Below are 24,375 nucleotides of genomic sequence, written 5' to 3'. Positions count from 1 at the left end.
CGTGTGAGTGACCACGGTCCCCAGCCTGAGGTCCCGGTACACGCCGCTCCCTCGTGTGAGTGACCACGGTCCCGACCCTGAGGTCCCGGGACACGCCGCTCCCTCGTGTGAGTGACCACGGTCCCCAGCCTGAGGTCCCGGTACACGCCGCTCCCTCGTGTGAGTGACCACGGTCCCGACCCTGAGGTCCCGGGACACGCCGCTCCCTCATGTGAGTGACCACGGTCCCGACCCTGAGGTCCCGGGACACGCCGCTCCCTCCTGTGAGTGACCTCGGTCCCGAGCCTGGGACTGGCCGCAGGACATGCCGCTCCCTCATGCTTCCCGGGCGTTTCCTCTGAGACTCTGCAGAGCCTGAGGGCACCTTGGCTTCCTTCTGCGCTAAGTTTTCTGTGTCATCTGGAATAATACTTGAAATTTTGGTTTCTGGGGCAAAAAAAGATTTTTATCTTTTGTTGAAGTCACCTGTTACCCTTGTTTGCAAACTGATCACTTTTTTGCTTCTTCTCAGGAATATAATTTTCAACTGTCTTGCTCTTGATAGAAACTGAGAAGCAGCACTCTGTATTTGTGGAGGAAAGTCCTCTCTTTTGCATTGTAATAAATGAGCCGCGTTTGCTCCTCCCCCTCGTGTTGGGCTCGTGTGTGGAGCTGCCTCACTTCCCACGTCAGGGAGCCAGGCCCCATGCAGGGGGAGCTCCGAGAGCCTCATGCTAGTGATGGCTACTCTCGCCTGCTGTCCCTCAGTGACTCCATGGAGTCATGCCTGATCGGGGTTTGGGGCCTGAAGTCTCAGCATCTGGTGAAACCTACTCAGTGTCTCTTCATTCCGCCAATTCTGGAAAGCCACAACCTGTTCATTCAACGTGGAGGCCTTGTCTTTGGCAGACCACCAGATGAAGCTGCCATACAGAAACCCTGAGTTTGTGCAAGGGTGAGGCAGAGAGGGAGGTCCCAGGTTTGTGCAGGGGTGAGGCTTAGAGGAGAGGTCTCGAGTTTGTGCAGGGGTGAGGCTTAGAGGAGAGGTCTCGAGTTTGTGCAGGGGTGAGGCTTAGAGGAGAGGTCTCGAGTTTGTGCAGGGGTGAGGCTTAGAGGAGAGGTCTCGAGTTTGTGCAAGGGTGAGGCAGAGAGGGAGGTCCCAGGTTTGTGCAGGGGTGAGGCTTAGAGGAGAGGTCTCGAGTTTGTGCAGGGGTGAGGCCGAGAGGGGGAGGTCTTGAGGTTGTTCATGGGTGAGGCTAAGAGGGAAGGTCTCGAGTTTATGCAGGGGTGAGACTGAGAGGGGAGGTCCTGAGTTTGTGCAGTGCCCAGGCCCACAGAGGAGGTCCCGAGTTTATGCAGGGGTAAGGCCAAGAGGAGAGCTCCCAAGTTTGTGGAGGTGTGAGGCCAAGAGGGGAGGTCCCATGTTGGTACAGGGGTGAGGCTGAGAGGGTAGGTCCTGAGTTTTTGCAGGGGTGAGGCTGAGAGGGGGAGGCCAGCATTTGCCCATAAAGTGAGCTGGAGCGGCCCTGTGAGTGTGTCTTAGAGAGATGAGCACTCTCCCTGCTCCCATCTCCAAGAACATAGAGGATGCAGAGCTTTTCTCAGGACCAGCTGCACCTGTCCAGGGAGGCCAGGGCAGCTCACAGAGCCCAGGGGCTCCAGGTGTCCTGGGGACTCACTCCTACTTCCTCAGTCCTTCAGAGAAATCCAACACCTGCCTCACCGAGAAGGGCATTTCTGTGTGGAGCAATTGGAACAGAGCTTGGGTTTGGCTCTGATGTAAGGGAGGAGGCCTTGGGATCAGGGCAGTGACTTCCTGAGTGTGATAAGGAGCCGTGTGTTATGGAACCAGAGATCAGGGCAGTTCCCCAGGCATGGTAAGGAGCCCTGTGCTGTGGAACCAGGGATCAGGGCAGTTACTCCCCAGGCATGGTAAGGAGCCCTGTGCTGTGGAACCAGGGATCAGGGCAGTTACTCCCCAGGCGTGGTAAGGAGCCGTGTGTTATGGAACCAGGGATCAGGGCAGTTACTCCCCAGGTGTGGTAAGGAGCCCTGTGCTGTGGAACCAGGGATCAGGGCAGTTACTCCCCAGGTGTGGTAAGGAGCCCTGTGCTGTGGAACCAGGGATCAGGGCAGTTACTCCCCAGGCATGGTAAGGAGCCCTGTGCTGTGGAACCAGGGATCAGGGCAATTACTCCCCAGGCGTGGTAAGGAGCTATGTGTTATGGAACCAGGGATCAGGGCAGTTACTCCCCAGGCGTGGTAAGGAGCCGTGTTTTATGGAACCAGGGATCAGGGCAGTTACTCCCCAGGTGTGGTAAGGAGCCGTGTTTTATGGAACCAGGGATCAGGGCAGTTACTCCCCAGGCGTGGTAAGGAGCCCTGTGCTGTGGAACCAGGGATCAGGGCAGTTACTCCCCAGGCGTGGTAAGGAGCCGTGTTTTATGGAACCAGGGATCAGGGCAGTTACTCCCCAGGCGTGGTAAGGAGCCCTGTGCTGTGGAACCAGGGATCAGGGCAGTTACTCCCCAGGCGTGGTAAGGAGCCCTGTGCTGTGGAACCAGGGATCAGGGCAGTTACTCCCCAGGCGTGGTAAGGAGCCGTGTTTTATGGAACCAGGGATCAGGGCAGTTACTCCCCAGGCGTGGTAAGGAGCCCTGTGCTGTGGAACCAGGGATCAGGGCAGTTACTCCCCAGGCGTGGTAAGGAGCCCTGTGCTGTGGAACCAGGGATCAGGGCAGTTACTCCCCAGGCGTGGTAAGGAGCCCTGTGCTGTGGAACCAGGGATCAGGGCAGTTACTCCCCAGGCGTGGTAAGGAGCCGTGTGTTATGGAACCAGGGATCAGGGCAGTTACTCCCCAGGCGTGGTAAGGAGCCGTGTTTTATGGAACCAGGGATCAGGGCAGTTACTCCCCAGGTGTGGTAAGGAGCCCTGTGCTGTGGAACCAGGGATCAGGGCAGTTACTCCCCAGGCGTGGTAAGGAGCCCTGTGCTGTGGAACCAGGGATCAGGGCAGTTACTCCCCAGGCGTGGTAAGGAGCCGTGTTTTATGGAACCAGGGATCAGGGCAGTTACTCCCCAGGCGTGGTAAGGAGCCCTGTGCTGTGGAACCAGGGATCAGGGCAGTTACTCCCCAGGTGTGGTAAGGAGCCGTGTTTTATGGAACCAGGGATCAGGGCAGTTACTCCCCAGGCGTGGTAAGGAGCCGTGTTTTATGGAACCAGGGATCAGGGCAGTTACTCCCCAGGCGTGGTAAGGAGCCTTGTGTTATGGAAGCAAGGACCTGAGTAGTTACTCCCCAGGCGTGGTAAGGAGCTGTGCGTTATGGAAGGAGGTGGCTGTGAACTCATGCCATGTTTCATGAGCTTCTGTACTTCCTGTTCCGCAATACCCAGCCATCCCAGCCAGAAGGACCCACACCCTGTGGCTGTTTTAGAGCCCTGCTCTCCCCGTGGAGTGGCTGTCTGGGTCATTTACAGGCTTCCTGGAGGACAGCCTGGCAGCAGCCACAGATCCCACTGCTTCTGCCTGGCACCTTGGCCCCAGTGACACCCAGGGCAGGGCTGTTGCTGCCCGCTGGCCCCACTGACCGTCTCCCCACGCGCTACCCACCCACGGCTCCTTCTGTGCTCCCTGGTGCAGTGAAGGGCACCTCATCCTCCTGGTGCCCCTCAGAAGTGGGGGTCAGCCCTGCCCACCCATCAGCTCCGAGGCTCCAAGCTGGGGAAGGGCGCCTCGGGTTCTGATGCCTCACTGGGATGGCCTCTGTCAGGGTTCCTGACTGCAGCCAGGAAAGCAGGGAAGATTGGCTTAAAACAGACACTGGGGATTCAGGCCAACCCTCCTCCTAAGGTCAGCTACAAAGACTGTTAAATCTGCTTTAAGTCATCTTAATGCCCTCGGGCCTGTGGGAAGGCAGTGGTCGGGCCCAGGTCTGAAAGAGGCAGGGGTCCAGGGCTGCTCCCAGCACAGCGTGGCTTTCACCCCAGGCATGTGCCCAAAGCAGAGAGGCAGCTGGGTCTGGAAGGGGCCCGTGCTGGCGAGGGCTCCCTAGTGACAGCCCCCAGCTTTGGGCTGGCAGCCTAGAGAGAGGAGCAGTGCTGGCCCCGAGGCAGCTGCAGCCGGCTCCCCGAAGAGGCCCCGACAACGTCACTACCAGGACCACTAGGTCACTGGGAGCCCCTCACCGCACCGGGAAGGGAAGGGAAGTATGAGAATGGAGGTGCTTTAGGAGGCTGGGCTTGATGGGGAAACAAAACGCTGTCCCCGGCCATCCCTGCCCTCTGCCTCCCTCTGCGTGGGCTCCACGTGGGCTGTAGCTGTGTATAGAAGCCGGCTGTGCCCCCCCGAGGATGGAGGGCTGTATGCAGAGCGCAGCCCAGCCCTGCAGATCCATGTGCTGACCGGCAGCACCACGGAGCCAGGTGATCTTCCGGGGAGCCACCTCCAGGAGCGCCTCAAGCTGGTAACAGGTAGACACGGCCATTATTCAAGCATCGTATCAACTTAGAATTGAGTTACATTTAAAACAAAGGTGACGAGTGCTCGGGACACATGGCCTTCCGGTTAGATCAGCGCACCTGCCTCTTACCTGCATGCCTGTGGTGTGCGCTGCTGCCTTCCAGCCTCACCCACTCAGCTCAGTTGGTCATCTGGTCGGAACAGGCCCTGGGAGGAGTGTCTTCACTGTGGAAATTGGTAAACGCTTCAAATCAGGGTGGTTTTTAATTTTGTTTTTGTTTTTTTTCTGTAGAGAAGGTAGTATAACACCAGCACAGTGCTGCACCAGGCAGCCAGTATAGTCCTGAGAAACAATGAGTAGCCGTTGAAACCACTGCTTTTGAGGGGGTTTATAACACAGCAATCAGTAACCATTTCAAGGCCCGTGAAGGCCCAGCACAGGTGACCCCTGCCTCCACCCCTCAGAAAACCTTTTCTCCCTCCCTGCTCCTCCGGGAGTCCCTGGGGTGTTCCTCTGCTTCTGCATCCAGCCAGCTAATTCCCACACCAGCCCCTCAGGCGCTGGTCTCTCCCTCTGCCGCCTGTCACATTGGGGTCCCAGCTCAGCCCGGCTCCTACATGGCTACCCCCGCCACCAGCCAGTCTAGCTGCCCGCCCCCCCAGCACCTGTCACTATCAGAAATAAAATAGCTGTTTATTGTTTGTGTCCTCCCTTCAAAAGATAGAGCAGGATCTTGTCTGTGGTTTATTTGGCTGAAATGCTTGGCCCCAGGGCAGCATCTACGGATGGCTGTGACTGGCTGAAGGTGAAGGCCCTGATGAGCTGTTTCCCGTGGCACAGACAGCTGCTCCTCCCTGTCACTCAGCGTTCATGGTTGTCTCCTTTCCAGGCAGTGTGTCTGGACGGGGTCTTTTATCTCCGTGACTTGTTCCTCACACAGAGCAGACACTTGGTCATGCGTGTCTGTGGAAGGAATGGATGCAGGAAGGAATGTTGATGGCCAGTCAGACCAGGAGTGAGAGCCATACGCCGTGCTGTGAGCTCGAGCTTTATGAGCCACACCTCGCCCAGGAAGGGCTTGGCCGCCAGATCAAAATGCGGCAGAACGGGCGACTTAAACATCAGAGTATCTTCTCAGTTACATGGCCTGGAACTCTGAGGCGAGGGTGTCAGCGGGGCTGGGTCCTCTCTGGTCTCTCACCTTGGCTCCTGGACGGCATCTTCCCCCGGAGTCCTCACATCATCTTCTCTTCACACGCGTCTGTGTCCTAATCTCTTCCTGCGAGGACACCAGAGTAGGATTAGGGCTCAACCCAGTGGCCTCATTTTCTCTTCATCCCCTCCTTAAAGACCACTTGTACTAGAACTGGACCAACGCAGAGATTAGTGTGGCCCCCGTGCAGGCGTGACACGCAAACATGTCTGCAGATGCAGTGCCTTCTGGGATTTAAGACTTGAACAGGTCATGACTCTGCCATCAAACATCGCACACCACAGGGTTTTATAAGAATTGGGTGGCTTGTTGCTGTTTGGCAAACTCCACATCCTGGATACCGTTTACACCCTGTGGTGGCCTGAGTCACGCCTCCCTGTCCTGCCAGCACAGATGTCCGTGTCCTGATCGCTTGAGCCTGTGATCGTGTCACCTTGCACAGTAAAAGGGGTTGTGCCGAAGTGGAATTAAAGACCTGTAGATGAGGGGAGGTCCTGGATTATCGTGTGGGCCCTCTGTGCAATTGCAGGAGTCCTTATAAGAGGGAAGCAAGAAGGTCAAAGGCAGGAGAAGTTGCCAGTGACAGAGCAGAGGCCGGAGGCTTGGTGGCACAGCAGAGGCTGGAGGTTTGGTGGCAGAGCAGAGGCCGGAGGGATGGTGGCACAGCAGAGGCTGGAGGTTTGGTGGCACAGCAGAGGCTGGAGGTTTGGTGACAGAGCAGAGGCCGGAGGCTTGGTGGCACAGCAGAGGCTGGAGGTTTGGTGGCAGAGCAGAGGCCGGAGGTTTGGTGACAGAGCAGAGGCCGGAGGCTTGGTGGCACAGCAGAGGCTGGAGGTTTGGTGGCAGAGCAGAGGCCGGAGGGATGGTGGCAGAGCAGAGGCCAGAGGGATGGTGGCAGAGCAGAGGCCGGAGGTTTGGTGGCACAGCAGAGGCTGGAGGTTTGGTGACAGAGCAGAGGCCGGAGGGATGGTGACAGAGCAGAGGCCGGAGGCTTGGTGGCACAGCAGAGGCTGGAGGCTTGGTGGCACAGCAGAGGCTGGAGGTTTGGTGGCAGAGCAGAGGCCGGAGGGATGGTGACAGAGCAGAGGCCGGAGGGATGGTGACAGAGCAGAGGCCGGAGGTTTAGTGGCATAGCAGAGGCCGGAGGTTTAGTGGCAGAGCAGAGGCCGGAGGTTTGGTGGCACAGCAGAGGCTGGAGGCTTGGTGGCACAGCAGAGGCCGGAGGTTTGGTGGCACAGCAGAGGCTGGAGGTTTGGTGGCAGAGCAGAGGCCGGAGGGATGGTGACAGAGCAGAGGCCGGAGGTTTGGTGACAGAGCAGAGGCTGGAGGTTTGGTGGCACAGCAGAGGCCTGAGGCTTGGTGGCACAGCAGAGGCCGGAGGCTTGGTGGCAGAGCAGAGGCCGGAGGTTTAGTGGCACAGCAGAGGCCGGAGGCTTGGTGGCACAGCAGAGGCCGGAGGTTTGGTGGCAGAGCAGAGGCCGGAGGTTTGGTGGCAGAGCAGAGGCCGGAGGTTTGGTGGCAGAGCAGAGGCCGGAGGGATGGTGGCAGAGCAGAGGCCGGAGGTTTGGTGGCAGAGCAGAGGCCGGAGGTTTGGTGGCAGAGCAGAGGCCGGAGGTTTGGTGGCAGAGCAGAGGCCGGAGGTTTGGTGGCAGAGCAGAGGCCGGAGGGATGGTGGCAGAGCAGAGGCCGGAGGTTTGGTGGCAGAGCAGAGGCCGGAGGTTTGGTGGCAGAGCAGAGGCCGGAGGTTTGGTGGCAGAGCAGAGGCTGGAGGTTTGGTGGCACAGCAGAGGCCGGAGGGATGTGCTTCGCAGAGGGAGCAAAGGCTTCTAGCCAGGAGAGGTGAGCAGGTGTTGAAACTGATAAAGCAGACCTCCCTGCAGGGCCTCCAGAAGGAACCATCCCTGCCCATCCCTTCATTTTGGACTTCTGAGCTGCAGAACTGCAAGAGAATAAATGTAGTTTAAGCAGCAGAGTGGGTGGTGACTTGTTAAGGCAGCTGCGGGAAGCTCGCCACCCCCACACTCTCTTCCCCTTTGTTTTTTGTTTCAGGAAGGGTCCAGTCTGTTCTCAGAGGTGCTGTGGTAGGAGGTGGAGTGAGGCGTGGCTGAGCACCCACTCTGGCCAGGTGCTGCACCAGGGAATGACACCCTCTTCTCGCTCCCCTGCATGTTCCTCCACCCTGTAGCTCTAGGTCTGCATGTGGCAGACACTCAGCTCTAACTGCTGGCCTGATATTTCCATTTGGTGTTCAAACAGATTCATGTTGGCAAAGAGAGCTGTTTCCGGCGGGACCCTAGGCCCGCCACATATGCCCCACAGCCCTGCCCTCTCCACTATCGGAAAGTGGCAGGGCCTCCCTGTGGTTCAGGCCAAACCCCAGGAGTCATCCCTGTTGGCGGTCCTCAGTTCCCAGGCTTCCCTTCAGGGTCTTCATGTGGCTCTGATTGTTGCCCCCTCGCCTCAGTGGTCTCCCGGATCTGTGTGTGCCCGGCTCCTCCTCGTTATGCAAGTTCAGCTCTAAGATTATTTCCTCAGAGGTAGCTTTGACTGCCCGCTCTCCTTGCCTTTCCCTCTCCTGGGACACCGTTCCCACCGGTACCTGTACGACTCCCTTTCTTTCTTTTCCTTTTTTTTTTTTTCATTTGAGACAGGGTCTTGCTCTGTTGTCCAGACTGGAGGGCAGTGGTGCAATCTTGGCTCACTGTAGCCTCCACCTCCTGGACTCAGATGATCCTCCCACCTCAGCCTCCTGAGAAGCAGGGATTATAGCTACACACCACCATGCTTAGCTAATTTTTCTACTTTTAATAAAGATAGGGTTCACCATGTTGCCCGGGCTGGTTTTGAACTCCTGAGTTCAAGCGAGCTGCCCGCCCCCTTTTCCCACAGTGCCGTGATTCCAGGCGTGAGCCACCGTGCCTGGGGACTCGCCTCTTTCTTTCTTGGCTCAGATTCACCTGAGAGGTAATAGCAACGCGCCTCCCCATGGTTGCCTCTGTCTCTCAACTCAATATTCGGTGACTGTTGTCCGGTCCCCACTAGAATATACGTTCTGTAAGGGCAAGAATTTGGGCAGTGTCTAGAATAGTACGTGGAATAGAGTAAGCCACGATAGGTATGAGTGGCAGCCCAATGCACAGGGCAGCCCCTCCCACTCCAACACGCCACCCAGTTTTCTTTCCTTTACATCGGTTACTGCGTTCTGAAGGTCTCCACACACACACACACACGAAGCGGGGCCAAAGCAAGGGCTTTCTGCACGTAGACTAGTGCTGGGCTGGCTTACCTGCATGTGTCCATCAACTGATGAACAGACAAACAAAATGGGTGTATCCAGACCCTGGAGTACTGTGCAGCCAGGAACATGCTCCAGTGTGGATGGACTTTGAGGACAGCTGGCTAAGTGAAAAGGCAGCCACCAAAGGCCACGTTCTATATGATCCCATTCATATGACACGGCCCGAGGAGGCATACAGACAGAAGGTGTTGCATCGAACTGAGCACAGAAAGTCAACACCAGAACAAAAGGATGCCAAATTGCAGGGTTTATTGCCGGCGACCACGGAGGACTCACGTCTCTCCAACCCGTGGCAGAGAAAGAAGAGTGACAAGACCTTTTTATACCCACAAAACCACCTTGGGAGTGGGGGTGAGGAGCGGAGATGGGAATGAAAGCTGTCAGTCACCTCCTAGGCTGAGACGAGGGTGAGGGGGCTCCAGACATTCCAAGGGCCAGGGGACTTTTGTCATTCCGATTGCCACTTAAGTGGTTTACAGAGGTCAAGATAAACATTAGTTTATACATTATTTGGACAGGTGTGGGGTCCACATAATTTTAGGTTACTTAGCGCCAGGATGGAATTATCTGGGGGTGCTTACTTTGGTAAACAAAGGCCAGCAATTCTGGCAGTTACAGATAAGAGAAAGTGTGCAGCTTTTCCTCTCTTTGCATTTTGCAAGGTAATCTTAGTAGTTTACAGAAGCCATGGCTAGCAGTCATTGTGAGGAGAATGGAAACAGTTTTCCCATTTTAAAATGGCACTGTACTGGTTCTCATTCTAGGCCAGCTATATCACATTGGTAGATAAGTGGTGGTCAGGGGCTGGCTGGGCGGCGGGGACTGAATGCCAGAAGGATCTTTCTGAGGCATGGACTATGCGGGAACTGGATTGTAGTGATGGGTGCACAGCTCTGCATATGTACTAGAATCACTGAAGTGCATACGCAAGATGGGTTTATTTTACTGCATATAAATTGTATCTTAATAAAGCTGTCAAGAATTTCACTTAATGAGCACTTTGCCACACTGTGCCGTCAATTTAATATTTGATTCCTTTGTTTCTGCCTGTATTCAGCGTTTGTCACATTTTGCTTGCTAATTAAATTTTTTTAATGTTTAATTATTGTGGGTACATAAAAGGTGTATCTATTTATGGGGTACGCTGATGTTTTAATGCAGACGTACCGTGTATCATTACTCTCAGTGACTAGGGTAGTCATCCCCTCAAGCCTTTGTTATTTGTTAGGAGCATTCCAATTCTACTCTTTTTGTGATTAAAAACATACAATACACTATTATTAACTATATTCACCCATTGTGCTGGCAAACACTAGGTCTTATTTATGCTAATTAAATGCTTTCCCTATTTCTACACCCTAGGACAGTGCAATGTGAAAACCACGAAACTGGCCTTGGTCTGGGGTCATTTTATCACATGAAGACATTCATGTAACCACCATCACAATTGAAATACAGAATAGCTCCAGCACAAGACTCTCTCTCCTTCTTTCTATCCCTTTTTAGTCATGTGACTCCCACAACCACTCTGTGATTCGGTCATTCTGTGACGTAAGTGGACGTACATCGAACAGTTGGTACAGTGTCCTCCTTTGGAGATGTTTTCCTCCCTGGTGTAGTTAATGCCTTTGGGTTCATCCAGGTTATTGCACATGTCAGTGCTTAGTACTGAGTACTGTCCTTTCTATTGCTGAGTACTGTTCCATGGCATGGCTGAACCACGATTTGTTTAACCATTCATGTATCATAGGACATTTGGTTGTTTCCAGTTTGGTTTAGTCATGTACAGGCTTTTGTGTGGATATACCTTTATCTCTCTAAGATAAATGTTTAGGAATGCAGTTGCCGAGTCATAAAATTCTTAAACTGTCAAACTGTATTCCAGAGTGGCTGCACTATTAGTAAACCATGAGCAGCGTGTGAGAGATCTAGTTACTCTGAAACTAGATTATTCCCAGCATTTCCCACATTATTCCCCACATTTGATATTGCTGTATATTATTTCAGCTGTTCTAATAGGTGTATAGTGATATCCCAAGGTAGTTTTTTTTGGTTTTTTTTTGAGACAGTCTTGCTGTGTCACCCAGGCTGGAAATGGTTCAATCTTGGCTTACTACAAACTCTGCCTCCTGAGTTCAAGCAATTCTCCTGCCCCAGCCTCCCAAGTAGTTGGGATTACAGGTACCCACCACCACACCCAGCTAATTTTTGTATTTTTAGTAGAGATTGGATTTCACCATGTTGGTCAGGCTGGTCTCGAATTCCTGACCTCAGGTGATCCACTCTCCTTGGCCTCCCGAAGTGCTGGGATTACAGGTGTGAGCCGCCACACCTGGCCTCAAGTCTTAATGTGCATTTCTGTAATGGCTAGTGAGGCTTGCCATTCATATATCCTTTTCATGTCCTTTGCTTGTCTTTTCTGTTTTTTGTGTGTGTGTGTGTGTGTGTGTGTGTGTGTGATGGCATCTCATTCTACCACCCAGGCTGGATGGAGTGCAGTGACACAATCTCAGCTCATTGTAACCTCTGCCTCCCAGGTTCAAGCAATTCTTGTGCCTCAGCCACCCAAGTAGCTGGTGCTACAGGCGTGTGCCACCAGGCCTAGCTAATTTTTTTTTTTTTTTTGGGAGACAGATTGTCACTCTCACCCAGGCTGGAGTATAGTGGCATGATCTTGGCTCACTGCAATCTCCACCTCTAAGGTTCAAGCGATTCTCTTGCCTCAGCCTCCCGAGTAGCTGGGACTACAGGCATGTGCCACCACACCCAACTAATTTTTGTATTTTTAGTAGAGACAGGGTTTCACCATGTTGGTCAGGATGGTCTTTATCTCTTGTCCTCGTGATCTGTCTGCCCCGGCCTCCCAAAGTGCTGGGATTAGAGGCGTGAGCCACCGCGCTGGGCCCCAATTCTTGTATTTTTAGTAGAGACAGGGCTTCTGTATGTTGTCCAGGCTGGTCTTGAACTCCTGGCCTCAAGTGATTTGCCCCCTCAGCCTCCCAAAGGGCTAAGATTACAGGCGTGAGCCACTGTTCCTGGCCTAATTGTATTTTTTTTTTAACGTCAAGTTTTGAGAGTTTTTTTATATATTCTAAGCTACTTGTTCTTCTACAAACGTGGTTTGAAAATATTTTCTCACAGTCTGTAACTCATCTTTTCATCCTTTCAATGTGGTCTTTCTCAGAAGTTTTGTTTGTTTTGAGACAGTCTCACTCTGTTGTCCGGGCTGGAGTGCAGTGGCACTATCTCGGCTCACTGCAACCTCCGCCTCCTGGATTCAAGCCATTCTCCTTCAGCCTCCTGAGTAGCTGGGATTACAGGCGTGCACCACCACGCCTGGCTAATTATTCTATTTTTAGTGGAGACCGATTTCACTATGTTGGCCAGGCTGGTCTTGAACTCCTCATCTCAGTTGATTTGCCCACCTTGGCTTCCCAAAGTGTTGGGATTACAGGTGTGAGCCACCACGTCCAGTGAAAAGTTTCTAATTTTCATGAAGTTTATTCTGTCAATTTCTTTTGTGCATTGTGCTTTTTTTGGTCAGATCTAAGAACTCTTTCCAAGCGCTAGATGTCAGAAGTTGTTTTCTTCTAAAAGTTGTGTAGTTTTATTTATACATTTTACACTTCAGTCTGTGATCATTTTGAGTTAGAATTTGGATTTTCAGATAACATGATGGGCCATGTAGAAAATACAAAGATTTTACAACAAAAAAACCACACACCATATAAACCCTCAAACTAATGAGTTTAGCGAGGTCTCAGGATACATCAACATAGAATTCATCATATTTGTGTAGACCAACAGCGAATATGTGGAAAACAACGTCAAAGACCCAATGTCATAGTCGCTCAACGTGAAATACTATAAACTTAACAGGTGCAGATTCCGTATGCTGAAATTACAAAATACTGGTGGAAGAAATCAAAAGACCTAAATAAATGGAGGGGCCACTACGGACGCAGATGAAGGATCCAGTCAGCGATGTCGTGTTCCCAAACGATCTGCAGGTTTCCTATAGTTCCCATCAAAATCCCAGAAAGATTCGTAGCCAAGCTTATTCTGAAATCCGCAGGGAAGAGCGCAACATCACAGAGGACGTGAGGCGCCCTCCAAGCCGCCACCTTCCTGACAGCTGGAAGAGCGGCCTGGCGGAGGAGGGAAGGTGGAAAGCGGTTCCCCAGCGGCCGGCCCCACCCGACCCCTCTCCTTGAGCCCTACGCCATCCCACTTTGCTTTTTAAAGAGGAAGCAAATAGAACTGAACTGCCATCTGAAGCGCGAAGGGAGCCGGACAGGTGGAGGCGCGAGGTTGGGGCGGGACCCTCCGCCTTCTGCGAGCCGCCCCAGACGAGAGCGGGCGGAGAGGTCACGCCCACACCGAGCCCGGCCGCACCCACGCCGAGCCCCGGCCACGCCACTTCCGCCGGAAGCTCAGTTCAGCTTCCTGAAGGGTTTGGTCCTGCAATCCGGAAGTTGCGTTTCCAGGGAAAGGTCCGCAAAGTCTTAAAGTCACTTTCTGAAACCTGCCTCAGGCCAGTCTGAGGTGAGCTCGATCCGGACCCTGCGGCCAGAGTGTCCCCGGCCATAGAGTGGCCGCTGGCAGAAGAGGCGAACTTTCTCGGTTCCGGAACGAAAGCAGCGCGTGCAGGCTTTTTCCGGGGAACCTGAGGCCGCTACACCGCTCGCCCCGCCCCCCCGCACGGCCACGTCTCCGCCGGAGTATCCGGGCTGCCTCCCGGGCTGCCGCAGCAGCAGGGTGAGGGTTGCGGGGGCTGCGCGCCTCGGGGCTCGGGCCCCCGCCTTGCGTGGGCCGGGGAGGCCCGAGGGGCGGCCGTGGAGGCCGGGCGGGGGCGGCGGGGCTGGGCGCGTCCCTGCAGCGATGCGGGACGGCCGCTTTCCAGTCACCTCGCTGCGGTGGCCTCGGGCCTGGGCGCCCGCCCTCGGCTGCGGCGGAGCTGGCTCTGTAAACCCGCGTGCCCGTGGGCCCTCCCAATGCTGTCTGCGCCCGGCGAGCGTGGCCTGTCCCGAAGCTGTCCACTGCCACCCCCGAGCGGTGCTTGTCTTTAGTTTGGCCCTTTGCAGCTGACAAGCGTGACATGGTGTGGCGTGGTTCGTGGGAAGCCGGGGTTTCAGGAGTCGGGGTCCTTCCTTGTTTGCCTCTGCCCCTGGCAGACTCGTCTCGGTTCCCGGTGCCTGGACCGAGTGGGGCCGGGCGTTGTCCCGGGTATGAACCCGGGGAACGTCAGTCGTATGGCGGGTCCCTGTCACTGGGCTACGAAGGGCGCAGCCGTGCCTGGGTCCCTCCCCTCGCCGAGCTCACCCAGCACAGGGCACAGAGGTCGCCACCGCGAGGGTACTGGGCGGTGGTTGGGTGGGGTCCCCTCCTTCAAGTTGTGTGGGAAGGCCTGTGGGGCGGGCGACTTCCGTGCTGAGGCTTCTATGACGAGAAGCAAGCCCGGCAAAATTGTGGGAACAGAGCGTTTCAGGCAGAATGAACAGAAAGTTTGAAGCCCCTGAGGGAGGTGGAAGTTTGGCGTTTTCAGGCAGAGAATGTGACTAGAGTGTAATGGAAAAGGAGGAAAGCAGCGGAGGTAAGGGTGTCGGTGTAGGCAGGTGCTGGATTGCTGAGAGGTTGGAGTTTATTGTCAGTGGGACAGTGTAAGCCATTTACAGGTGACTCATGGGTTTCTTTCTTTCTCTGTCTCTCTCTCTCTCCTTCCTTCCTTCCTTCCTTTTTTCCTTCCTTCCTTCCTTTTTTGCTTCCTTCCTTCCTTCCTTCCTTCCTTTTAAAGAGACTGGGTGTTGCTGGGTGTCGCCGTGTTGCCGTGTTGTCCCGTGGTGTGGAACTCCTGGCCTCAAGCAGTCCTCCTGCCCCAGCCTCCCAAAGTGCTGGGGGTTAAGGGCGTGAGCAGCCACACCTGTCGTCATGGATTATTTTGAATTGTCTTTTAAACGACATGAACGTAGCCCTTTACAACCCTCTAATAGCTTTCCGGGCAGTATACTTGAAATAGCAAGAAGGAAATAAATCATCTGACATTACTCAGATTCACGAGGAGCTTTTTTTTTTCTTTTTGACCAATTGCCTTAAGAAGTGGTAGTGTACTTTCTCAAGTGAGAGTGCCTTCAGTTGGCTTTTACCTAGCAATTTGACAAGCAACAACTAAAAGGGAGATAATAGCGATAATTGCTGCCGTTTTACTGAGGACACGGGACACGCCCTGTGCCTTGTTGTATTTAATCCTGACAGAATTTTGTCTTTATTTTCTCCTTTTTTTTACTGGCGAGGAAACAGGCTAAAAATGGTTAAGAAATCTTTAGTCCGGCCGGGCACGGTGGCTCAAGCCTGTAATCCCAGCACTTTGGGAGGCTGAGGCGGGTGGATCACGAGGTCGAGAGATCGAGACCATCCTGGTCAACATGGTGAAACCCCGTCTCTAAAAAAAAAAAAAAGAAAAGAAATCTTTAGTCCAAGATCTCACAGCTCAGTGGTGGAGAGTCAGGAGCTGAGGCCGGAGTCCCGACTTCCAAGCCTGCCCTACACATCTCCGCAATGACAGGAGGCTTTCTTTTGGTTTTCACTTGGTATATAGATCTGTTTACTTTTGGATGTTGCCTCAACCAGGTATTATCTTCCAGAGGAAATCCTGCTTTATCTTTGACTATGCTCTGTTGTTCTAATTGCCAATAGGAACTGCAGAACCCACGGAACTCGGTAGTAGACGGAATTCAGGTGTGGGGGAAGCAAAAAGTCCTGTGGTGCCTGGAGTGGTGGTTTCTTAGTATGAAGTCCCTTGATGTTAGCCAGTTGTGAACCTATGGTTGTGTGTACCTTTCGAAGCTCTAAATGGTAGCTTTGTCCTGTCTCTTCTCTCTAGAGACATAGATGTGCAAGTGATCATAAGTGAGACTCTGATTAGACTGATCTCTTTATTTAAAAAGTAAAATCACAAAATGGAGTCATGTTCCTAATAACAGCTTTCTGTGATGCACGGGCAACTCTCTGGCCCTCCTCCTTGCAGCCTGGAGATCGGCTTTTGTTGGTAGTCTGTGGTTATGACGTCCTGAATGACTGAGTCATTCTAAATTTTAACTAAAAATCAACCAAGACTGAGGATAGACTGACATTGCCAGCTTATGGCCCTGCAGGGAGAAGTAGCGCTGTCACCAAACTCCGCTTCAGGCAGTCAGTGAATTCTGTCTCTGGTCCCGCTTCAGGAGAAGCCACATATAAACAGGAGCCTTACAGTCACAGTTACAGGGTCTCCATTCTGGAGGGTAGGACTGTATCAGAAGGGGAATTAAGTAAGCAGAATCTGTGATTACATTGGGCTCGGAGAGCTTGGTGTGTTGGCGTGCCTTCTCGGTGGAACCTGAACGTCCTTGGCTGATGCTTCTTTCCTGGTCAGTGTGACGCTGAGGCATTATCCCTGTGGGCTCCGCAGCAGTCCTCTGCATGTTCTGTCTGTAATGGCTGAGCTGGGCCTGCTGGTCGTCCCATCCTTCCTTCTGTTCTGGTGGTGGTGCCTGTCTGGGCTGTGACTGTGATGCTGCTCATCCCGTTTCTAACTCCCTGGACTCCCTCATTGGAGCTGAAGCTCTCAGATGTTTTCAGCTGGAATAGTTAAGAATTTTCTGTACTTTAAAAGACAGTGTTGATGCTCAAGGAGTCAAATGCTTTATCACTTTGTTTTGGAATCATTAGCTTTGTAGCCGAGGAATGTACTCAGCAGAAGTGAAGATTTAATTGGGCATATTAAACCCACACTGGCACTCCAGGAGTTGGGAGTGTTTGAGCTGGTAGGAGGCAGATGTGAAACAGGTCTCTGCCTTCAAGGATCTCGCCATGTAATGGGCACACACACAGTGGCAGACATGACGTGCTGTGGTGGAGGCCACATGAGGTGTAGGGATGATGAGGGGAGGTGGAAGAGGCACTTTTTACCTGAGCGGCTAGGAAAGACTATGCACACGTGGGCACACATGGTGGTTTCCATATCATCACCCCACCCCCACAAGGCAGAAGCAAAGACATAACAAAGCAAAGTGCGAGTCTTCTTTTGCTAGGAAATTTTCAGGAGGACCAGATTTACAGTGTACCAGTATTCAGTGGTGCAGTAGAGGCCACGTTCCACCGTGTTTCGCCCTCCGAGCTGTGTGTAATGTCAGGGCTGTGCTGAGGGGCCGCCGTGGCCGTCATTTCACTGATTCTCCTCCCCTTGCTTTGTGGTGTCTTCTCCATCATTCCCAAGTGGGCGTGGCTGACTGACCCCAGCTCTCCCGGGGGGTGTCAGGGATTGTAGCTGAGGGGCAGGCTCGGTGGGCAGTGAAGTGGTTTTCCTGAGAAGTGGTTTTCAGAGAGTTCTGTGCTGTGTGTTAGGACAGGTGTGTAGCTCACATCCTGCCCAGGCTCTAAGGCCCACTTATCACCCACCCACCTGGAAAATCCAGGTATGAAAGATGTTACTAATGATTGAAGAGACAAAAATGAGATTGAGAATTCAGCACACAGGAGTAGCTTTTTTTGTTGTCGTTGCCTAGGCTGGAGTGCAATGGTGCAATCTCGGCTTACCGCAGCCTCTGCCTCCTGGGTTCAAGCAATTTTCCTGCCTCAACCTCCCGAGTTGGGATTACAGGCATGGGCCACCATGCCTGGCTAATTTTTTTCTTTTTAGTTGAAACAGGGTTTCAATATGTTGATCAGGCTGGTCTCGAACTTCTGACCTCAAGTGATCCGCCTGCCTTGGCCTCCCAAAGTGCTGGGATTACAGGCGTGAGCCACGGTGCCTGACCCCTCCCCCTCTTTTTTTTTTGAGGCAGAGTTTCCACTCTTACTCCCCAGGCTGGACTGTAATGATGCAATCTTGGCTCATGCCTCCTGGGTTCAAGTGATTGTCCTGCCTCAGCCTCCTGAGTAGCTGGGATTATAGGTGCCTGCCACCACACCCAGCTAGTTTTTTGTATTTTTAGTAGAGATGGGGTTTCACCATGTTGGCAAGGCTGGTCTGGAACTCCTGACCTCAGGTGATCTACCTGCCTTGGCCTCCCAAAGTGCTGGGATTATAGGCATGTACCTTCTGTGAGGAATCTGTAAGCTAGAAGTGAAGGCTGTATAATGTTTGTCATGAAAAGTGTTAAACACGGAACATAGTGTAGGTTAACAGGAAACTGGTTTTAAAGGAATACATGCCAGGATTTCTGCAAAATGAATAGAAGCTCATGCTAGAATCATATCTGTTGATAAAGAAGTGAGTTAATAATATCACCAGTACATTTCAAGGTGGATAGTCAGTTGCCAAATGTTGGGCAAAGTTCTCCCCTGAATGTAGCCCAGCAGGGCAAGCTGAGAGAGAGCTAACCCAACTAGAGAAGAACATGAACGGGGGCCTGCTGCAGGATGCCCTTGCTGCACCCCGACTCCAAGGCCGCCGCCTTCCCTGGTGTCCTTGTACCTCCTGTGTACAGTTACCACATCCCGAGGCATCCGCTTTTTAAGTTGTTTCTCCAGATTGGAGCTGTCCAGCCTGAAGGGTGGGGCTGCCTGCAGGAGCCATGGCCTTGGTACTGTCACTTCACAAGGCGAAGGAGGGTCTCTTGCCCTGGGCACACCTAGGCCTGCCAGCCTGATGTCTACATCATGTGGCCACCCGCCGCATGTAGCTGTTCAAATTCAAATTAATTACGTTTATTTTAATTTTTTATTTATCTTCTTTTATTTTGAGATGGAGTCTTGCTCTGTTGCCCAGGCTGGAGTGCAGGGGCACAATCTCAGCTCACTGTAACCTCCGCCTCCTGGGTTCAAGCAATTCTCCTGCCTCAGCCTCCTGAGTAGCTGGGACTACAGGCATGAGCGACCACACCTGGCCTTAATTTTTGAATTAAAAAAATTTTCTTGAGATGGAGTCTCCATTACCCACGCTGGAGTGCAGTGGCATGATCTTGGCACACTGCAACCTCTGCCTCCCAGGTTCAAGCTACTGTCCTGCCTCAGCCTCCCAACTAGCTGGGACTACAGGTGTCTGCCACCATGCCCAGTTGTTTATTTATTTATTTATTTATTTAAAGACGGGGTTTCACCATGTTGGTCAGGCTGGTCTTGAACTCCCAACCTCAGGTGATCAGCCTGCCTTGGCCTCCAAAGTGCTTAGATTACAGGCGTGAGCCACCATGCCCGGCCACCCAGTTGTTTTTTGTCTTTTTAGTACAGACTGGGTTTCACCATGTTGGCCAGGGTGGTCTTGAACTCCTGACCTCACGTGGTCTGCCTGCCTCAGCCTCCCTAGGTGCTGGGATTACAGGGGCGAGGCACCATGCCTGGCCCAAATTAATTAAGTTTAAATAAAATTTAAATCTCAGTTCCTTGGTTGCGCTGTGTGTCAGCTACAGCAGATACAGAGTGGCACTGTCCTGGCAGAATGGTCTTTAGTTGGCACCAACACAGACACTAAGCACCTTCAAGAAAGGGCCCAGTGAGGCAGGGTCAACATTTATCCCCAAAACCTAGGATGTTATGGGTGCTCATGGATTATTTTGCTGAATGAAAATGTCTGTATGTGTTTCTTGTACTTATGCAAATTGGGAACCAAATGTTAATTTTGTAACTGATACTTGAAATCTGATGAGTAAAGTTTTATAACACATTTTTTCTCTTTCTCTCCTGCCAGGTATCATGATATTAGCTGGTTTGACCTCAAGCCATTTGTGAGTCATTAGATCTTCTGAAAATGGGAGGCACAGTGGGGCCCCTCCCAGGAGCTCTTGGCTGGTGCTGATGGCAGAAACCAAGCTTGCCTCAGGTTCACTTATAGCCCTGCAGCGTCCGCTCAGCCGGCGGCGTCCCGACCATGGATGGCGCGTCGGCCGAGCAAGATGGCCTCCAGGAGGACAGATCCCACAGTGGCCCCTCGGCTCTCCCCGAGGTTCACCAGAAGTCCTCGGGCCCACTGGTGCCACCTGACCAGCAGGACAAAGCCCAGCGTAAGTCGTCAGGTTCCTCTGTGTTCTGGTCACAGGAGGAGACACTCGTTACCTTTTCACATGATTCAGCGTGTGTTTTAGTCACTTGATGATGCTGCCTTTAAGTCAGGCACCATTCCTACTAGACAGACTCCATTAGACACCTGTGGGGCAGCAGCAGTGTTTCCCTGTAGGCATCTGTGCGTCTTTGTCATGTTCCTGCTTCAAATTCCACCTTTTTTTTCTTTTTGAGATGGTGCCCTGCTCTTCTGCCCCGGCTGGAGTATAGTGGCACAATCTCAGCTCACTGCAACCTCTGCCTCCTGGGTTCAGGTGACTCTCCTGCCTCAGCCTCCCTAGTAGCTGGGACTACTGGCGCTTGCCACCACGTCCAGCTGATTTTTGTATTTTTCGTAGAGACAGGGTTTCACCATGTTGGCCAGGATGGTCTCGATCTCTTTACCTCGTGATCTGCCCACCTTGGCCTCCCAAAGTGCTGGGATTACAGGCGCCCACCACCACACCCAGCTGATTTTTGTGTTTTTAGTAGAGATGGGGTTTCACCATTGGCCAGGCTGGTCTTGAACTCCTGGCCTCAAGTGATCCGCCCACCGTAGCCTCCCAAAGTGCTGGATTACAGGCGTGAGCCATTGCGTCTGGCCCTCTTTTCTAAATAAAACAGATGACTTTGCCCTGCATCATAGGGTGGTCGTGAGGGTTTAAAGAAATGGTGCATAGCAAGCACAGGTGCTTGGTGGATGTCTGGGGTGCCGGTGGTTACTTTCGTTGTCATCATGGTGATTTATCCATCATTAGACTTGTGTTTGGAACAGTATAGTTTCACTGTTTGTTGGACCTTTTTACTTCTAGATTTTTTTTTTTAAGTGCAGTGTGATGTTCAAAAACCTATTTTGTTATATAAACTGCAAGGTTTAGAAACTTTCCTGGACCTATAAATTCATTGGAAAGTGGTATTAACCCAGTTAACTTCTTTTATTGAGACTGGGTCTCGTCTTGCTCTTTGACACAAGCTAGAGTGCAGGGTGTGACCTCCACTTGCCTCCCTGCCGAGGCGTGGTGGTGGGTGCCTGTAATCCCAGCTACTCGGGAGGCTGAGGTAGGAGAGTTGTTTGAATTGGTGGGTGGAGGTTGCAGTGAGCTGAGATTGTGCATCTGCACTCTAGCTTGGGCAACAGAGCGAGACTCCATCTCAGAAAGAAAAGGAGGCTGGGCACCGTGGCTCATATCTGTAATCCCAGCACTTTTGGGAGGCCAAGGCGGGCGTCTCAAAAAAAAAAAAAACAACAACAAAAAAGGAAACGTTACTATCGTTATTATGTAAATTCTACAGCCCGAGTGTGACGGCACGGAGGGTGAGTTCACCTTATAGGGGAACGTTGACACCAGAGGGGGCTGTGGGCCTTTTCCTGGCCACCCTGCCTATGGGAAGGGGCCCATGGCCTGCACTTCTCAGTGAATGTCTTTGTGGGATGAGAAAGTGTGGTGCTCATGAGTTAGGATCCTCTTCTCTCCTACTCCGGCTGCGTGTCTGAAAAATGATGTCATCGTGTCGTTAAAGTCATCATGGTCCAGCGTGCTCTGTCTTTCTAGGTGCCGAGGTAAACAGAGCTTCCACGGAAGGAGAAAGCCCGGATGGAGCTGGCCAGGGAGGCCTCTGTCAGAACGGGCCAACGCCACAGTTCCCAGACGCTCCATTGTCTCTCGGTCCGATCACAAGCCCAGTGGGCCCTGATGCCTCTCCAGGTGTGGCTGGTTTCCATGACAACCTAAGGAAGTCTCAGGGAACTAGTGCTGAGGGCAGTGTTAGAAAAGAAGCTTTGCAGTCTCTCAGACTCAGTCTTCCTATGCAAGAAACGCAACTGTGTAAGCATCCCTTCCCACCGCTTTTCCCACCCCTCCACATCCGCATCACTCAGCACCTCAGGAGCAGGTGCCTCCACACTCGCTGTCTGAGCGGCTGTGTCCCTGTGCCTACTGTGTGCCCTCCTCGTCCCAGGCAGGGCGGTGTGTTTGGCAAGGAGAGCTTCACTTGAGAGAGTGAAGATGCAGCTGGAGTTGAGGCTGTGCTATGATTTGACTGGCAGCGGTGCTGACACTCTCGTGTAAAAGGCCAGCCTGGAGCTGGGGCTGCGCTGCGGTCTGACTGGTAGCAGGGTTGACGCTCTCATGTAAAGGCCAGCCTGGAGCCGGGGCTGTGCTGCGGTCTGACTGGTAGCAGGGTTGACGCTCTCATGTAAAGGCCAGCCTGGAGCCAGGGCTGTGCTGCGGTCTGACTGGTAGCAGGGTTGACGCTCTCATGTAAAGGCCAGCCTGGAGCCGGGGCTGCGCTGCGGTCTGACTGGCAGCAGGGCTGACGCTCTCGTGTAAAAGGCCAGCCTGGAGCCGGGGTTGCGCTGCGGTCTGACTGGTAGCAGGGCTGACGCTCTCATGTTAAAGGCCAGCCTGCCTGTCCTGTGTCACCCAGGGGCTTGGTAAGCAGACCGGAGGCATCTGTCTGTTTTTGTTCTTTCTTAGAGTTAGGATGTTGCTGTCGCCCAGGCTGGAGTCCAGTGGCACAGTCAGAGCTCACTGCAGCCTCTACCTCCCAGGCTCAAGGGATCTTCCCACCTCAGCCTTTAGGTAGCTGGGACCGCAGGTGCCTGGCTAATTTTAATTTGTTTTGTAGAAATGGAATCTCACCATGTTGCCCAGGCTGGTCTAGAACCCCTGGGCTCAAGTGATCCTCATACCTCAGCCTCCCAAAGTGCTGAGATTATAAGCTTGAGCCGCCCCGCCTGGCCTGCAGTGTGTTTTTAAAAATTTCTTAAAGCTAAATAAAAACAACAACCCCCCCCCAAAAAATTACTGAAATCAAATTGTATTTCACATGTGTTTTAAAAAATTCTGAAAACGCGCTGCCAGCATTTAAGCTGGGAAGTAGCATGTAAAAAAGCCTAGAGTCCTGATTTTTTTCAGCTTAGTTTATTTGTTTACTTTTGGGTTCCCAAAGTTACAGATGTGTGAGCTCTGGCTCAGGTGCCTGTGTGGCAGCAGTGCTGGGTCTGCGTGCACGCCTTTGTGAGACGTCCCCTCACCTGTTCCTGCTGGCGCCTGGCCCTGAGCCTGTCTCCTGCGTTGGTGTTTAGTTGAAACACTGCTCATTTTGACAGCTTATGTATCTGCCTGATGGCCGTAGGCCTGAATTTGCCAGGTAGGGTTTAGCCATCTGGACCACTTTGCCTTGTGAAAAGGACTAGAGATCTTTTCAGTGACAAAATGTACAAACTAATAATGACAATGGTACATTGACGGTGAATTCTTAGTGACTGCTCAGATTTTAAGGATGATTCAGGACAGTAGCTGCCCATCTCTGCAGCAGCCATGTGTGAAGCGTTGCTGTGTGATCACACCTCCCTGCCCTGGTCAGCACCCAGCCATCTGGCCACATCTGCTGATGGGTTAGGAAGGACAAGCCCACACACTCAGCCCCGGGGAGTGGTGCCCTGGGTCTGTAACTGTAACTGTAACCCAGGCCTTTCATTTGGGTGATGCAAGGGCTGAATTAGCACACACCATCCAACCCTCTCATCACCCAAAATGAAAGATCTGGCTTTTAGATATTTTAAATTCTGGGGCCGGGCACGGTGGCTCACGCCTGTAATCCCAGCACTTTGGGAGGCCGAGACGGGTGGATCATGAGGTTGAGAGATCGAGACCATCCTGGTCAACATGGTAAAACCCTGTCTCTACCAAAAATACAAAAAATCAGCTGGGCACGGTGGTGCGTGCCTGTAATCCCAGCTACTTGGGAGGCTGACGCAGGAGAATTGCCTGAACCCAGGAGGTGGAGGTTGCGGTGAGCCGAGATCGAGCCATTGCACTCCAGCCTGGGTAACAAGAGCGAAACTCCATCTCAAAAAAAAAAAAAAAAAAAAATCTTACAAGATATTTTAAATTCTGGTTTTGGCAAAAAAGTTGTACTTTTACCCTCCTGTCCTGGAGCATGACCTCGGATTGGTCTGTCTGGAAACTGAGGTGACGAGTTCCCAGCCCTGGAGGGCAGATGCCTGTGCAGTCTTTACTCTGCTAGGCTTCAGCCATTTGAGTACCTCTAGCTTATACAGGTACTCGTGATTATATGAAGCCTTGTCATAACATGACTTGTTATTGCAGGAACTGAGACGAGCTGTGGTTCAAAGTGGACCCCCAAATAGAACTGCATAAAGAAAATGCTCTTGGGGTCTCATGACCCTGTGACGGCTGAGCTATTGCTCAGCACTGCCTGTAACCCCGGGGCCTGTAACTCCACAATGCCAACTTTTCACATGCTCCTCACAGCAAGGTCATGAGAACCTGCTGTGAAGCCAGCACAGAGTTGCATCATGGTGAGAGCTGAGCCTGCCTCACAGTGCTCAGCGTGGCTCCAGCTTTGAACCCAGTTTTTTCTGTTGTTAAACGGCACTTG

General features: G+C 52.7%; 1 protein-coding gene across 4 annotated transcripts in view; it reads left to right on the top strand.

Moving 5' to 3' along the window:
* Window positions 1-13,400: 13,400 nt before the first annotated feature.
* The window catches only part of GOLGA3 (golgin A3), a 59,573-nt gene continuing 48,598 nt past the window's right edge, over window positions 13,401-24,375 (top strand). The window contains exons 1-3 of one of the 4 annotated variants that reach the window (XM_035258283.3): window positions 13,401-13,497; window positions 19,619-19,931; window positions 21,522-21,794. In XM_035258283.3, the coding sequence (XP_035114174.3) occupies window positions 19,799-19,931; window positions 21,522-21,794 (406 nt within the window). In that variant the 5' untranslated portion in view covers window positions 13,401-13,497; window positions 19,619-19,798. Of the gene's footprint in view, window positions 13,498-13,670; window positions 13,711-14,368; window positions 14,546-19,618; window positions 19,932-21,521; window positions 21,795-24,375 lie in introns of those variants that run through there. The other 3 variants (XM_035258284.3, XM_035258281.3, XM_035258285.3) reach the window with 3 other exon arrangements.

This window comes from Callithrix jacchus, chromosome 9, assembly GCF_049354715.1.
Source record: "Callithrix jacchus isolate 240 chromosome 9, calJac240_pri, whole genome shotgun sequence".
NCBI lineage: Eukaryota > Metazoa > Chordata > Mammalia > Primates > Cebidae > Callithrix > Callithrix jacchus.
The sequence above is the reverse complement of the archived record's forward strand: the minus strand, read 5'-3'. Positions and strand labels throughout refer to the sequence as shown.